Source organism: Marmota flaviventris, chromosome 5 (genome assembly GCF_047511675.1).
Source record: "Marmota flaviventris isolate mMarFla1 chromosome 5, mMarFla1.hap1, whole genome shotgun sequence".
NCBI classification, from domain to species: domain Eukaryota; kingdom Metazoa; phylum Chordata; class Mammalia; order Rodentia; family Sciuridae; genus Marmota; species Marmota flaviventris.
In genome coordinates, this window is record NC_092502.1 from 114,083,181 (window position 1) to 114,098,386 (window position 15,206).

The 15,206-nt window shown below is 40.1% G+C and overlaps 1 protein-coding gene across 2 annotated transcripts in view; it reads right to left on the reverse strand.

Moving 5' to 3' along the window:
• The window catches only part of Nln (neurolysin), a 108,018-nt gene that overhangs the window by 52,804 nt on the left and 40,008 nt on the right, over positions 1-15,206 (reverse strand). For both annotated transcript variants that reach the window (XM_027951604.2, XM_071612556.1), the window contains exon 3: positions 11,439-11,587. In XM_027951604.2, coding sequence (XP_027807405.2) covers positions 11,439-11,587 — 149 coding nt within the window. The remainder of the gene's footprint in view (positions 1-11,438; positions 11,588-15,206) is intronic.

Consider the following 15,206-nt stretch of genomic DNA (forward strand, 5'->3'; position numbering starts at 1 on the left):
TGAGGTAATTTGCATTTCCCTGATTATTAATCAGGTTGAACATCTTTTCACACGTTTAATTGCCATTTGTGCTTCTCCTGAATTATCTCTTCATGTCATCTGTCCATCTTTCTACTGGGATGTCTCTGTTTCTAATTATAGTAGTTCTTTATATATTGTAGAATGATTTACTAGTGCAATGTTTCACAATATTTCTTTTTCCAGTATTTGTCTTTTCATGTTATGATCAGAAGTTCTTTATTTTAAGGTAATCAAGCATATTAGTCTTGTATGTCACAGTACTTCTCATGTCTTATTTAAGAAATACATTCCTGCCCAAATATCATTAAAAAATCCTATATAAACTTCTAAAAGCTTTAAACTTTAGAATTCTAAGATCTTTTTTTGGGGGGAGGGGCGGTGAGTAACCAGGGATTGAACTCAGGGGCACTTGACCACTGAGCCCATCCCCAGCCCTATTTTGTATTTTAGTTAGAGGCAGGGTCCCACTGAGTTGCTTAGCACCTCGCTTTTGCTGAGGCTAGCTTTGAGCTGGCGATCCTCTTGCCTCAGCCTCCCAAACTGCTGGGACTACAGTCATGCACTACCTTGCCTGGCTTAGAATTCTAAGATCTTAATGCATTAGGAATTCTTTTTCACTTTATCATAAGGAAGAGATCCAAGAGCTCATGTTCCAGCCCCAATTACTGAAGGCCTGTTTTCCAAACCTTGTTTCTTACTTTCATTCTATGAACATTTATTAAATCCATCCTTTGTATCAGGCTTTCTGCTGGAGGTTCAAAATAGAATCAAACAGAATTGGGTATAAAGGTGAAATCAGACAGCTCTATTGCTATACAGATGTAGGTAGTATTACTAGTCACGCACTGGTGGGGAGGGGAGGAAGACCACAGCACACTGCTTAGTCTTGTGTTCCACTATGATTTCTTATGTCCACTGAGTCAACAAGTTACTTATTTTGAAAGTTTTAAATCATGACTACAAATTAATTGATACTCCCCAGACTGTGATGTAGTATCCCTTAAATCTGGGCACCTCACAGTGACTGGTCTTCTATGCTAGCTTTCCATTGCTAAGACAAAATTTAATCAGCTTATGAGTAGGTAAAATTTATTCTGACCTGTAGTTTCAGAGGTTTCAGTCCATGGTTGCTTGTTCTATTGTTTTTCTGGGCCTGTGGCAAAGCAGTTTATCATGGTGTCTGGGAGGTAAAGAGGGAGAACGCAAGGGACTACGATATTAATATTCCATTCCAGGGCATGCCCCCAATGACCTAACTTCATTCCATGAGGCCCCATTTCTTAAAGGCTCTACTACTTTTCTTTTTTTTTTTTTTTTTTAATTTTTTATTGTGGGTTGTTCAAAACATTACAAATTTCTTGACATATCATATTCCACACTTTGATTCAAGTGGGTTATGAACTCCCACCTTCACCCCATACACAGATTGCAGAATCACATCAGTTACACATCCATTGATTTACAAATTGCCATACTAGTGTCTGTTGTGCTCCACTGCCTTTCCCATCCTCCACCCTCCCCCCTCCCCACCTCTCCCCTCCCCTCCCCTCCTCTCTCTCTACCTCCTCCACTGTATAACCCTGAGGGTCTCCTTCCATTACCATGCAATTTCCCTTCTCTCTCCCTTTCCCTCCCACCTCTCATCCCTGTTAAATGTTAATCTTCTTCTCCTGTTCTTCGTCCCTACACTGTTCTTAGTTACTCTCCTTATATCAAAGAAGACATTTGGCATTTGTTTTTTAGGGATTGGCTAGCTTCACTTAGCATAATCTGCTCTAATGCCATCCATTTCCCTGTAAATTCTATGATTTTGTCATTTTTTAATGCAGAGTAATACTCCATTGTGTATAAATGCCACATTTTTTTTATCCATTCGTCTATTGAAGGGCATCTAGGTTGGTTCCACAGTCTTGCTATTGTGAACTGTGCTGCTATGAACATCGATGTAGCAGTGTCCCTGTAGCATGCTCTTTTTAGGTCTTTAGGGAATAGACCAAGAAGGGGAATAGCTGGGTCAAATGGTGGCTCCATTCCCAGCTTTCCAAGAAATCTCCATACTGCTTTCCAAATTGGCTGCACCAATCTGCAGTCCCACCAGCTATGTACAAGTGTACCCTTTTCCCCACATCCTCGCCAGCACTTGTTGTTGTTTGACTTCCTAATGGCTGCCAATCTTACTGGAGTGAGATGGTATCTTAGGGTGGTTTTGATTTGCATTTCTCTGACAGCTAGAGATGTTGAGCATTTTTTCATGTACTTGTTGATTGACTGTATGTCCTCCTCTGAGAAGTGTCTGTTCAGGTCCTTGGCCCATTTGTTGATTGGGTTGTTTGTTTTCTTATTGTCTAATTTTTTGAGTTCTTTGTATACTCTGGATATTAGGGCTCTATCTGAAGTGTGAGGAGTAAAGATTTGTTCCCAGGGTGTAGGCTCCCTATTTACCTTTCTTATTGTTTCTTTTGCTGAGAAAAAACTTTTTAGTTTGAGTAAGTCCCATTTGTTGATTCTAGTTATTAACTTTTGTGCTATGGGTGTCCTATTGAGGAATTTGGAGCCCAACCCCACCGACTGTAGATCGTAGCCAACTTTTTCTTCTATCAGACGGCGCGTCTCTGATTTGATATCAAGCTCCTTGATCCATTTTGAATTCACTTTTGTGCATGGCGAGAGAAAGGGATTCAGTTTCATTTTGTTGCATATGGATTTCCAGTTTTCCCAGCACCATTTGTTGAAGATGCTATCCTTCCTCCATTGCATGCTTTTAGCCCCTTTATCAAATATAAGATAGTTGTAGTTTTGTGGATTGGTTTCTGTGTCCTCTATTCTGTACCATTGGTCCACCCGCCTGTTTTGGTACCAGTACCATGCTGTTTTTGTTACTATTGCTCTGTAGTATAGTTTGAAGTCTGGTATCGCTATACCGCCTGATTCACACTTCCTGCTTAGCATTGTTTTTGCTATTCTGGGTCTTTTATTTTTCCATATGAATTTCATGATTGCTTTCTCTATTTCTACAAGAAATGCCGTTGGGATTTTGATTGGCATTGCATTAAACCTATAGAGAACTTTTGGTAATATCGCCATTTTGATGATGTTAGTTCTGCCTATCCATGAACAGGGTATATTTTTCCATCTTCTAAGATCTTCTTCTATTTCTCTCTTTAGGGTTCTGTAGTTTTCATTGTATAAGTCTTTCACCTCTTTTGTTAGGTTGATTCCCAAGTATTTTATTTTTTTTGAAGATATTTTGAATGGAGTGGTTGTCCTCATTTCCAATTCAGAGGATTTGTCGCTGATATACAGGAATGCCTTTGATTTATGTGTGTTGATTTTATATCCTGCCACTTTGCTGAATTCATTTATTAGCTCTAATAGTTTCTTTGTAGAGCCTTTTGGGTCTGCTAGGTATAGAATCATATCATCTGCAAATAGTGATAATTTAAGTTCTTCTTTTCCTATTTTTATGCCTTTAATTTCTTTCGTCTGTCTAATTGCTCTGGCCAGTGTTTCGAGAACTATGTTGAACAGAAGTGGAGAGAGAGGGCATCCCTGTCTAGTTCCAGATTTTAGAGGGAATGCCTTCAGTTTTTCTCCATTCAGAATGATGCTAGCCTGAGGCTTAGCATAGATTGCTTTTACAATATTGAGGTATGTTCCTGTTATCCCTAGTTTTTCTAGAGTTTTGAACATAAAGGGATGCTGTACTTTGTCGAATGCTTTTTCCGCATCTATCGAGATGATCATATGGTTCTTATTTTTAAGTCTATTGATGTGGTGAATAACATTTATTGATTTCCGTATATTGAACCAGCCTTGCATCCCAGGGATGAATCCTACTTGATCATGGTGTACAATTTTTTTGATATGTTTTTGTATCCGATTCGCCAGAATTTTATTGAGGATTTTTGCATCTAGGTTCATTAGAGATATTGGTCTGTAGTTTTCTTTCTTTGAAGTGTCTTTGTCTGGTTTAGGTATCAGGGTGATGTTGGCCTCATAGAATGAATTTGGAAGTTCTCCCTCCTTTTCTATTTCCTGAAGTAGCTTGAAAAGTATTGGTATTAGTTCTTCTTTAAAGGTTTTGTAAAATTCTGCTGTATACCCATCCGGACCTGGGCTTTTCTTAGTTGGTAGTCTTTTTATGGTTTCTTCTATTTCCTCAATTGATATTGGTCTGTTTAGGTTTTCTATATCCTCCTGACTCAATCTGGGCAGATCATATGACTTAAGAAATTTATCTATGCCTTCACTATCTTCTAATTTATTGGAGTATAAGGATTCAAAATAGTTTTTGATTATCTTCTGTATTTCTGAAGTGTCTGTTGTGATATTGCCTTTTTCATCCCGTATGCTAGTAATTTGAGTTCTCTCTCTTCTTCTCTTCGCTAGCATCGCTAAGGGTCTGTCGATTTTGTTTATTTTTTCAAAGAACCAACTTTTAGTTTTGTCAATTTTTTCAATTGTTTCTTTTGTTTCGATTTCATTAATTTCAGCTCTGATTTTAATTATTTCTTGCCTTCTACTTCTTTTGCTGTTGTTTTGCTCTTCATTTTCAAGGATTTTGAGATGAAGTATGAGATCATTTATTTGTTGGTTTTTTCTTTTTTTAAGGAATGAACTCCAAGCAATGAATTTTCCTCTTAGAACTGCTTTCAATGTGTCCCATAGATTCCGATATGTTGTGTCTGTGTTTTCATTTATCTCTAAGAATTTTTTGATTTCCTTCTTGATGTCTTCTATAACCCATTGATCGTTCAGTAACCTATTGTTCATTCTCCAAGTGATGTATGCTTTTTCCTTCCTTCTTTTATCGTTGATTTTCAGTTTCATTCCATTATGATCAGATAAGATGCATGGTATTATCTCTACTCCTTTATATTGTCTAAGAGTTGCCCTGTGACATAATATATGATCTATTTTTGAGAAGGATCCATGTGCTGCTGAGAAAAAAGTGTAACTGCTTGATGTTGGGTGGTATATTCTATATATGTCAATTAGGTCTAGGTTATTAATAGTGTTATTGAGTTCTATAGTTTCCTTATTCAACTTTTGTTTGGAAGATCTGTCCAGTGGCGAGAGAGGTGTGTTGAAGTCTCCCATGATTATGGTATGGTGGTCTATTAGACTCTTGAACTTGAGAAGAGTTTGTTTGACGAACATAGCTGCACCATTGTTTGGGGCATAAATATTTATGATTGTTATGTCTTGTTGGTGTATGGTTCCCTTAAGCAGTATGTAGTGTCCCTCTTTATCTCTTTTGATTAACTTTGGCTTGAAATCTATTTTATTTGATATGAGTATGGACACTCCTGCTTGTTTCCGAAGTCCATATGAGTGATATGATTTTTCCCAACCTTTCACCTTCAGCCTATGTATGTCCTTTCCTATCAAATGCGTCTCCTGTAGGCAGCATATTGTTGGGTCTTGTTTTGTGATCCATTCTACTAGCCTGTGTCTCTTAATTGGTGAGTTTAAGCCATTAACATTTAGGGTTATTATTGAGATATGGGTTGTTCTTCCAGCCATATTTGTTTATTTCTGTTACTAAACATGGTTTGTTTTCCTCTTTGATTATCCCCCCCCCTTTACTGTCCTACCTCCCACTGTTGGTTTTCATTGTTATTTTCCATTTCCTCTTCCTGTAATGCTTTGGCGAGGATGTTTTGAAGAGATGGTTTTCTAGCTGCGAATTCTTTAAACTTTTGTTTATCGTGGAAGGTTTTAATTTCATCCTCCATCCTGAAGCTTAATTTCGCTGGATACACAATTCTTGGTTGGAACCCATTTTCTTTCAGTGTTTGAAATATGTTATTCCAGGATCTTCTAGCTTTCAGAGTCTGTGTTGACAGATCAGCTGTTATCCTGATTGGCTTACCCCTAAATGTAATCTGCTTCCTTTCTCTTGTAGCTTTTAAAATTCTCTCCTTATTCTGTATGTTGGGCATCTTCATTATAATGTGTCTAGGTGTGGATCTCTTATGATTTTGCACATTCGGCGTCCTGTAGGCTTCTAGGATTTGGGATTCTGTCTCATTCTTCAAGTCTGGGAAGTTTTCTTGTATTATTTCATTGAATAGACTTCTCATTCCTTTGGTTTGGAGCTCTGTACCTTCCTGTATCCCAATGACTCTTAAATTGGGTCTCTTAATGTTATCCCATATTTCTTGGATGTTCTGCTCATGGTTTCTTAACAGTCTTGCTGAGCTGTCTATGTTCTTTTCCAGTTGAAATACTTTGTCTTCATTGTCTGATGTTCTATCTTCTAAGTGTTCTACTCTGCTGGTAGTATTCTCCATTGAGTTTTTAAGTTGGTTTATTGCTTCCTGCATTTCTAGGATTTCTGTTTGTTTGTTTTTTATAACCTCTATCTCCCTGTATAGTTGATCCTTTGCTTCCTGGATTTGTTTGCGTAATTCGTTGTCGAAGTGATCTTTCATTGTCTGATTTTGCTGTTTAATGTCTTCCTTGATACTCCAGATCATCTGAAGCATGTATATCCTGAATTCTTTATCTGACATTCCATCTGCTGCAGCTGTTACCTCTTCTAAAGTTGCGTTGACCTGCATTGCTTGTGGTCCTTTCTTTCCTTGTCTTTTCATACTGCTTGCGTATCTTTCCTGCAGGTGCGGGCGGCGGCTCTGCTCTCTCCTTATTCCAATTGGGGTGTCGTGGCTACCACGCCGGCAGGTCACTGGGCCTGTTCTGGGAGCTGGCGGCGGCTCTGTTCTGCCCCTACTCCAATTGGGGTGACGAGTGTACCACGCCGGCAGGCCACTGGGCCTGATCCGCCGGTCGGTTGCAGGTTTGCCTACCCTGCAGGCGCGGGCGGCGGCTCTACTCTGCCCCTACTGCAAATGGGGTGACGTGTCTGTCGTACCGGCAGGCCACTGGGCCTGTCCCGCTGGTCGGTCGCAGATCTGCCCACCTTTCGGGCACGGGTGGAGGCTCTGCTCTGCCCCTACTCCAATTGGGGTGTCGTGACTACCCCGCCTGCAGGACACTGGGCCTGTTCCTGGCACGGGCGGCGATTCTGCTCTGCCACTACTCCAATTAGGGTGGTGTTTGTACCACGCCGGCAGGCTCCTGGGCCTGATCCGCAGGTCTGTTGTAGGTCTGCCTACCTTGGAGGCGCGGGCGGCGGATCTGCCCTGCCCCTCCTACCACGCCTGCGGACCCCTTGGCCTGATCTGCAGGTTGATCACTGGTCTGCTCACCCTGCGGGCACGGGTGGCGGTTCCGCTCCGCCCCCACTCCAATTGGGGTCACATGACCACCACACCGGCAGGGCCTGATCCGGGCGTGGGAGAAGGATCTGCTCTGCCCCTACTCCAGTTGGGGTGACGTGTGTACCACACTGGCAGGCCACTGGGCCTGACCCGCCAGGCTGACACAGGTCTGTTTACCTTGCAAGCGCGAACCACGGCTCTGCCCTGCCCCTCCTACCACGCCCATGTACCACTGGGTCGCGGGTCTGCCCACCTTGCGGTTGCGGGTGGCGGCTCCGCTCCGCCCCCTCTCCAATTGGGGTCACGCGGTCACCACGCTGGCGAGCCGCTGGGCCTGCTCCGGGCGCTGGCGGCGGCCCGGCTCCTTCCCTCTGGCTCGACGACAAATTGAGGAGACTCGGGTGACTGTGCCTCACCCCCCCTACCAGGAGACCAACTGCTTATGTCACCACTGGTATTGATGAAGTTCCCTCCTCCGCCGCTTTCTGCAGACGTCAGATCTCTGCCATGTTGGTATCCTATGCGAATGGCAGCATTTCGTTCCCCTTGCCGGGCAACCAAAGCTCCGGGTGAGTCCTGACCGGCCCTCAGCAGGACCCGGACCGAGAAGCAGTTTCCGCGGGCTCCTAGCCCCGGGCCAGGGAAGTTCCGGGAGCCGGAACTCGGCCACTCCGTGCTCGGTGTAAGCTCCTATAAATGTAAGCTCCAAGAAGCAGTCCCCGCGGGCTCAGTTCCGGGAGCCGGAACTCGGCTGCCCCGCGCTCGGTATTCACTCTGATAAGATCAGGTTCTAAGAAGCACCCAGGCGCTGAGCCCTAGCAATCTGTCTGCAAGCCACAGGCGAATTGCAGCCTGAAATTACCTGTTCTATGGCTGAATGAGCTGCGGTCAGTCGAAAACAGCGGTGGTGACGTCAGTTTACCAACATGGTGGCTGCTGGCCTCCTCTGTGGTCTGACCGGTGTGGAGAACCGAGATGGACCGCTTCCTTCCCCCGTCTCGAACCCAGAATTCAGCCCTGAGTACGGTGCTTGCGCGGCTGGCAGAAACTGCAGCGCTGTAACCCTGCGTCTCTATCCCAGCGCACGCTGCAGATTCTAGCCTCGGGCCGATTTGCTGAATAAGCAGTGCGACAAACCTCTCGCGTTTGAGTCCCCGTAGCTGATCCTCGTGCGATGGAAATCCTTCCTCCAGGTTCCGGAGCACCCCACTATTGCTGGAAATTCCTAATAAGATATCCTTTAGCCGTCCTGACTTGTCATACTCCCACACAGTGAAGCAGCACACGGGGGCAATGCACTCCCCTCGCCGCCATCTTTTCCATCTCTCTACTACTTTTCAATATTGCCACAGGCTGGGGATGAAGCTTTCAACATATGAGACTTTGGAGATCCAAACTGTAGCATCATCTAATATAACATGCAGTATATGGCAGAAGTGAAGCTATGTAATTCCAAAGACAGGTCAAAGCAGTTCCTATGTGGTTTCCTGGCACACTGGTGTTGGGGCCCTGATTCTCCAGTACAGAAGTCCTTCTACCCTAATGCAGTCATGTGGAAGGAAGCCCAATTAACCCACATAAAGAGATTACTTGAGTATGTCCCCGTGTAATGGACTGAACTTTGTCCTTTCAAAATTAATTTGTTGAAGCCCTAACCCCCAGTGACTCTCTTTGGAGATGGGCTTTTGGGAAGTAATTTAGGTTAAATGAGGTCAAAGGGTGGGTTCTAATTTGAAAAGACTGGTGAAATTATAACAACAAGAGGAGCAGATACTCATCCCCACACCCCAAGCATGCACTGAGGAAAGGCTGTGAGCACACAATGGAAAGGGGCAGTCAGAGAGTTCTCATAAAAACCTGATTATCTGGCATTTCTTATCTCAAGACTTCTGGCCTTTAGAACTGTGAAAAAACTAATTTCTGTTGTTTAAGTCACTCAGTTTATGGTACTTTGTTACAACAGCCCCAGCTGATCAAGCTACCCAGAGACTACACAAAGAAAAAGATCCTTGATCAGCTCCTTCCTGTCCACTTCAAAACTAGCCATCAATATTGGAAACTACATATGTGACCCCAAATCAGAACAGCTCAAATGACTCCTTCCTGAATTTCTGATCCACGGAAACTCTCAGAGAAAATAAAATGACTGCTCCTATTTCTGGCTGCTAAGTTTTGGGGTAACATGTATCAGTGGATGACGGGAATGTTCAGTGGGCAAGATTTGTACAAAGAACTGTGAAATGTAATTTCACATTTCTGTTTATTAACCCTAAGTGAAGAACATAGCGCTAGAAAGAAAATATAGAGCTAGAAAGAAAATTAGATTATTTGGAAATGAAATAAAACTAGGAGAATATAAAGGCCATCACTCATAATTATCCAATTTGGATAAGATTATATTTGATTATTATCTGTTTTGGTGGTATCTTGGGAACTCAGTATTATTATAGTAGAACATGCCTGAAGTTGCTGACTTCATATTAATTTAAGATCTGATTTATCCAGCTTAATGAAGGCTTTGTATAGTATATCATGGTTATCTTATTTTGCTTACACTATTAGCACAGAAAAAGAAACAGATTATTTGGATTATATCTAAGTGTCCTTTAGGTACAAATGGGATGAGACTTACTGCTTATTAAAGTATCCAACCCTAGCAGAAACCTGATACTGATTATTCTACATTATAAAAAATATCGTCTAAATAATTGCCTGTTGAGGAAGGTGTTTTAAAGTAAATAAATTCAAGTAATAACTTTCGCTGAAAAAGGAAACACAATAGTTAATATTTATTATTCTGATATAGCTTTCACAGAAACTTTAGAGGATTCTGAGAACATTCTGAGAATGTTCACCCAATAATCCACATGTAAGAGAGCAATTGCTCTGTTGGAAAGAGGAGAAATTATGGAACCAAATTTGAAACTGCTTTAAATCATTACAATAAAGTCCTGAAATGAACCAGCCCACTCCTTGATGAGCACACTGGTGTCTATCAGGTCACTAGGGTATGCTAGTCTACTCTATATGTAGCATTTATCCCCAAATTCAGTGGGATCAGTTCCAAATGTACACAAAATTTAAAAGTATGACAAGGAAATCTAAAGTAACAGGCTTCCATATCTAATATTCATATGACTCAGAGAAGGTGGAATAGTAACAAAAAAATTATTCCAAATGAGAATTTAGAAGTCATGATATGGTAGTTAAACTGATCTAAGCAATTTAGCGAGACCCTGCCTCAGCAATAAAAGAAAACAAAATCATGGCATTTGCAGGGAAATGGATGGCATTGGAGAAGATAATGCTAAGTGAAGTTAGCCAATCCCCAAAAAACAAATGCCAAATGTTTTCTCTGATATAAGGTGACTGACTCATAGTGCGCTAGGGAGGGGGAGCATGGGAGGAATAGATGAACTCTAGATAGGGCAGAGGGGTAGGAGGGGGTTAGAGAGGGGGCAGGGGGTTAGCAAGGATAGTGAAATGTGATGGACATCATTATCCAAAGTACATGTATGAAGACACAAATTGGTATGAATATACTTTATATAAAGCCAGAGATATGAAAAATTGTGTTCTACATGTGTAATAAGAATTGTAATGCATTCTGCTGTCATTTACTTAAAAAAATCAATAAAAAATAAAAATTAAAATTAAAAAATGGGCTGGGAATGTGGTTCACTGGTTAAGCACCTCTGGATTTATTCTCTGGTACCAAAAAAAAAAAAAGGAAGGTTAATTGAAGGAAATTGGAAATTCTAGGGAGAAATTCTGAAATACAGTATTTTGAAAATTTAAAGGGGTTTTTACGTAGAACTATCGAGTTCATAATGATTGAAAAGCCTTAGACTTATAGCTGTGCACACTTCTACCCTTGGCCTCTAATTCTTAAGTCAATGGAATTAGCAATTCAATATAAACCTATATGATATAACAATACATATTACTATGTAATGACCATTATTATAATCACTGGAAACAAAATAAAGGAAAATTCAAACTCTATGTATGCTAGGTCAAAGGTTCTTACTTTCTTAATTTTTTGTTTTTGGTGGTGGGCGGGATTGAACTCAGGCCCTCACGTGTGCAAGGCTCTTATTTTACTACTGAGCTACATCTCCAGCCCCCAGGTTCTTAATTTTTTTGTTGTAGGTTTTCTTTCCCTTTAAAGGAATTTATAACACCATTTACCTGTAAATGAACAATTCTCTTAAATATATCTTCTCTCATACTCATCTCAATATCAAAACGAGAAAGTCTTTTGTCAGCTTCAGTACTTGCTGCCCGTACTTCTTTGTCAGAGGACACATGCTGAGGGAAGTCTAGCATGGTTCTTTCCACTGTTGATAGAGAAAAAACACAATGAATACACTGGACCTGCCAAATCAATATTAAAGCCAAATACCTCCTGCCTAGATGAATGATTATGCTGATGTAAGTCTTTCATTTTATAGTTTCTGCAAATATTTCTAAGGCTGTCAAGAAACAACTAATGCAGGACTTGGCTGTTCCACTTGGCATCAACATGAACAGGAAGATGCACTGTGCACTTATCAAAATATTTTTAGGGTATAATTTATAACTGGAAATGTATCAAGATAAAGCCATGTTTCCTATGCTGAGGCATCTTACGTTCCCTCCTTGGGAAGAGGGAACAGGATACATAAAAAGAGAACAATAGAGGACAGAACCTACTGGTTGTCAAAGGAATGGATACTAAATCAGAGGCAGCAGCTCTTGAAGGCTGGGCACCAGGTAATATGCTACAGAGAAGGCTGAACCTTGGAGAAAGACCGGCTCAGGGTTGGAAAAGTAGAGACTGCAACCTGGGGTCTGGCAGAGACAAAGCATGTTCAAGAAACAAGCAGATCAATTTAGCAGGATGTGGTTTTCTCAAAATAGAACTTACCACTTTTTTTTTTTTCTTTACTATAGTCTTCTTAGAGAATCTAATAAAAGTTATGAACCTTATGCCAAATGTATACAGCATATAAATATTAAAATACTCTTATAATTTTAGAGAATTCTCTGAAATCTAAACAGACAATAAGGCTGAAAACCATCAAGTTAGCAGCTAGATACTGGGAGATGTTCCTATTAAACAATAATAGTTTGGTGGGGCAGTTAGCATCATGTTGAAATTGGTTGTTGGGTTTATCATATATTTACATTTTGACTTTAACTGGGAAAAACTCTGATTATCAATAAAATAATCAATACTATAGAACAAAACTGAGTAGGTTATAGTGATGTTTGTGGCTATGCTGTGACAATGAACACATTTTGATTATCTTCACTAATTTGCAGATGCTATGAAGAGGTAAAATTTACACATGTGATATAGATAGTAGAGCTATCCTTTACACACAAAGAAATAGTACAAACAAGCTACCTCACTCGTATCTGTCTTCTTAGAACACTGTTAAAATAAAGCTGTTAAAATACCTGCCAGAAATATCAAATAAATCCACAGTATATATTTTTAAAAATCAAACTGTGAAATTTTATTTTATTCATCTTTTTTTTTTTTTGGTACTGGGGATTGAACCCAGGGGCACTCAACCACTGAGCCACTACCCCTGCCCTATTTTGTATTTTATTTAGAGATGGAGTCTCACTGAGTTTCTTAGGACCTTGCTAAGTGGCTAAGGCCAGCTTTGAACTCACAATCCTCCTCTCTCATCCTCTCAAGCAGCTGGGATAACAGGCATGTACCACCATACTACCAAGAAATAGTACAAACAAGCTGCTTCAATCATATCCCGTCCTCTTATAACACTGTTACAAATAAAGCTGTTAAAAAATAACTGCCAGAAATATCAGAATAAATCCATAGTGTATATTTAAAAAAAATCAAACTATACAACTATGCAATCATATTTTAGCGTTTGGTTTAATATGCAATTTTGTGTCTGTTGGCTAAGGAAAAAATGGAACAGAAGACTTAACTTTTAAAACAGACAGTATTTGTTTAAGTGATACAGTTCACTAAACAGTTGCCACTTTGGTTTGCTTTTAAAAATTAGCTCAAAAAGATATTAAGAAGGAATCAAAATTGTCCAAGAACTTAATTGAATAACATAAAATATAGGAACCTAAAACCAGAAACATATTCTTAAACAAACAATAAAGCTGAAAACCATTTCCTTCCTTCCTTTGTCACAAAGACCTGGAACAAGACTTATGTTCTCCTTGCCAGACTATAAACAATGCAGATGCCCAGTCCCTGGCACTAGACTAATGAGATTTTAATGGCTACTGTGAGGTTAATGAACTCTCAGAAAATACATGGACAAGAAAAGGTTGTTTTTTTAAAAAAGTCTACCCTCAAACTGAAAAATTCTGATAATTAATCCACAAGACTTTTTGTTTTCCCTGTTGGTTTTATACCAGTCAAATGCATTACTAGGCAGGCACACCATCCTGGCTACAAATGACTGAAGACTGTAGTAGGCACCTGGACCAATGACAAGGACAAACCACATATTGGCAGAAGACACACATGAAATTACCTGCTGGAAAAGCTCTGCTGAATAGGGACCAACTCCATCCCTTTGACTTTGACTAAGAAGACCAAGCAGATCCTTTCATTCAGAAGTTTAAACTCAAGACTTATAAGATGTAGTGGCCATTACTGAGAGTAGAATAGTTGGTAGTGGTGGTAGATATGGAAACAAATGCAAGAGAAGAGAAAATAGCCAAGACCTTATTACAGTGGGACACAGAGTAGAGAACTCTAGGTGATGAAGAGTTAGTAGGGGCAAAGAAATGATGAGGTCACTAGGACTGTGCTGGATTCTGAATCTTTATGATATCCACATCTGCAGCTTTTTTATATTCTCTTATGACTCCTCAATAGACAGTCAAGTTGTTTCACATTATCCTACAAAATATGTCCAATTCTTAAAAGTAACCAAAGTGCACCTTCATTCCTTATAGCCCAAAGGCTTTCATACATTATTAAAATAATATATGTTCAGTGCAGAGAAAAAATAAAGAAATGCATAAAGAAGAATGCTAAAATCAACAGTAAATCTCTCACCCAAAACATTAATCACTGTGATAGTTGATTTGACTTTATTTTTTGGCATCAGGGATTGATTTTATGTGTTATTTGATGATGTGACTTTTGATGAGACAAACATTTAATTGGTGAAGTTGAAAGTAGACTGCCCTCCAGAATGTGGGGAATCTTGTCCATTCTGTTGCGGGCCTGAACAGAACAAAAAGGTTGACTTCTCTAGCAAGGGAGAACTCTTCAGCAGACTGCCTCAGATTTCATCTGCACAACTGGCTCTCCTGGGTCTTGGGCTTGCTGGTTCATTCTCCAAGTTTCAGACTTGCCACCCTCCCAAGTCATGTTGAGTCAATTCCCTATAATAATCTCTGTTTCTATACATACACACACACACACACACACACACACCCTACAAACGCACACAGGAACACACATCCTATTGGTTCTGTTTCTCTGGACAATGCTCACTAATAAAACTATCATTAAATTTTGCTTATTTCTCTTTTAATTTTCCTTCTGTGTGCTTTTCTCCTGTCTTTAAACACTGCTTCTAACTGTAATTGTAATTTCTACAGAAAGTTATAGAGGATGGATGGGTCATAATTTATATAGCCATCAAATTGTGACTATAAACCCACAATTCTATTGGTTGACACTTTGGGCTTTTTTTGAGCTTTTGCTATAAAAGTGCCTATTTATACATTAATTTATACAAAAATTTTGTCTGTATTTGATTATTTTCTTAGAAAATAATTCCTAGTTGTGGCACTGCTGGGCTAGAGTATAAAATTCTTTTTCTTTCTTTCTTTTCCTTTGTTTTGGTACTGAGAATTGAACCTAGGGGAACTTTACCACTGAGTTACATTCCCAGTCCTTTATATTTTTTATTTTGAGACAGAGTCTTGCTAAATTGCTAAGGCTGGCCTTAAGCTTACAATCCT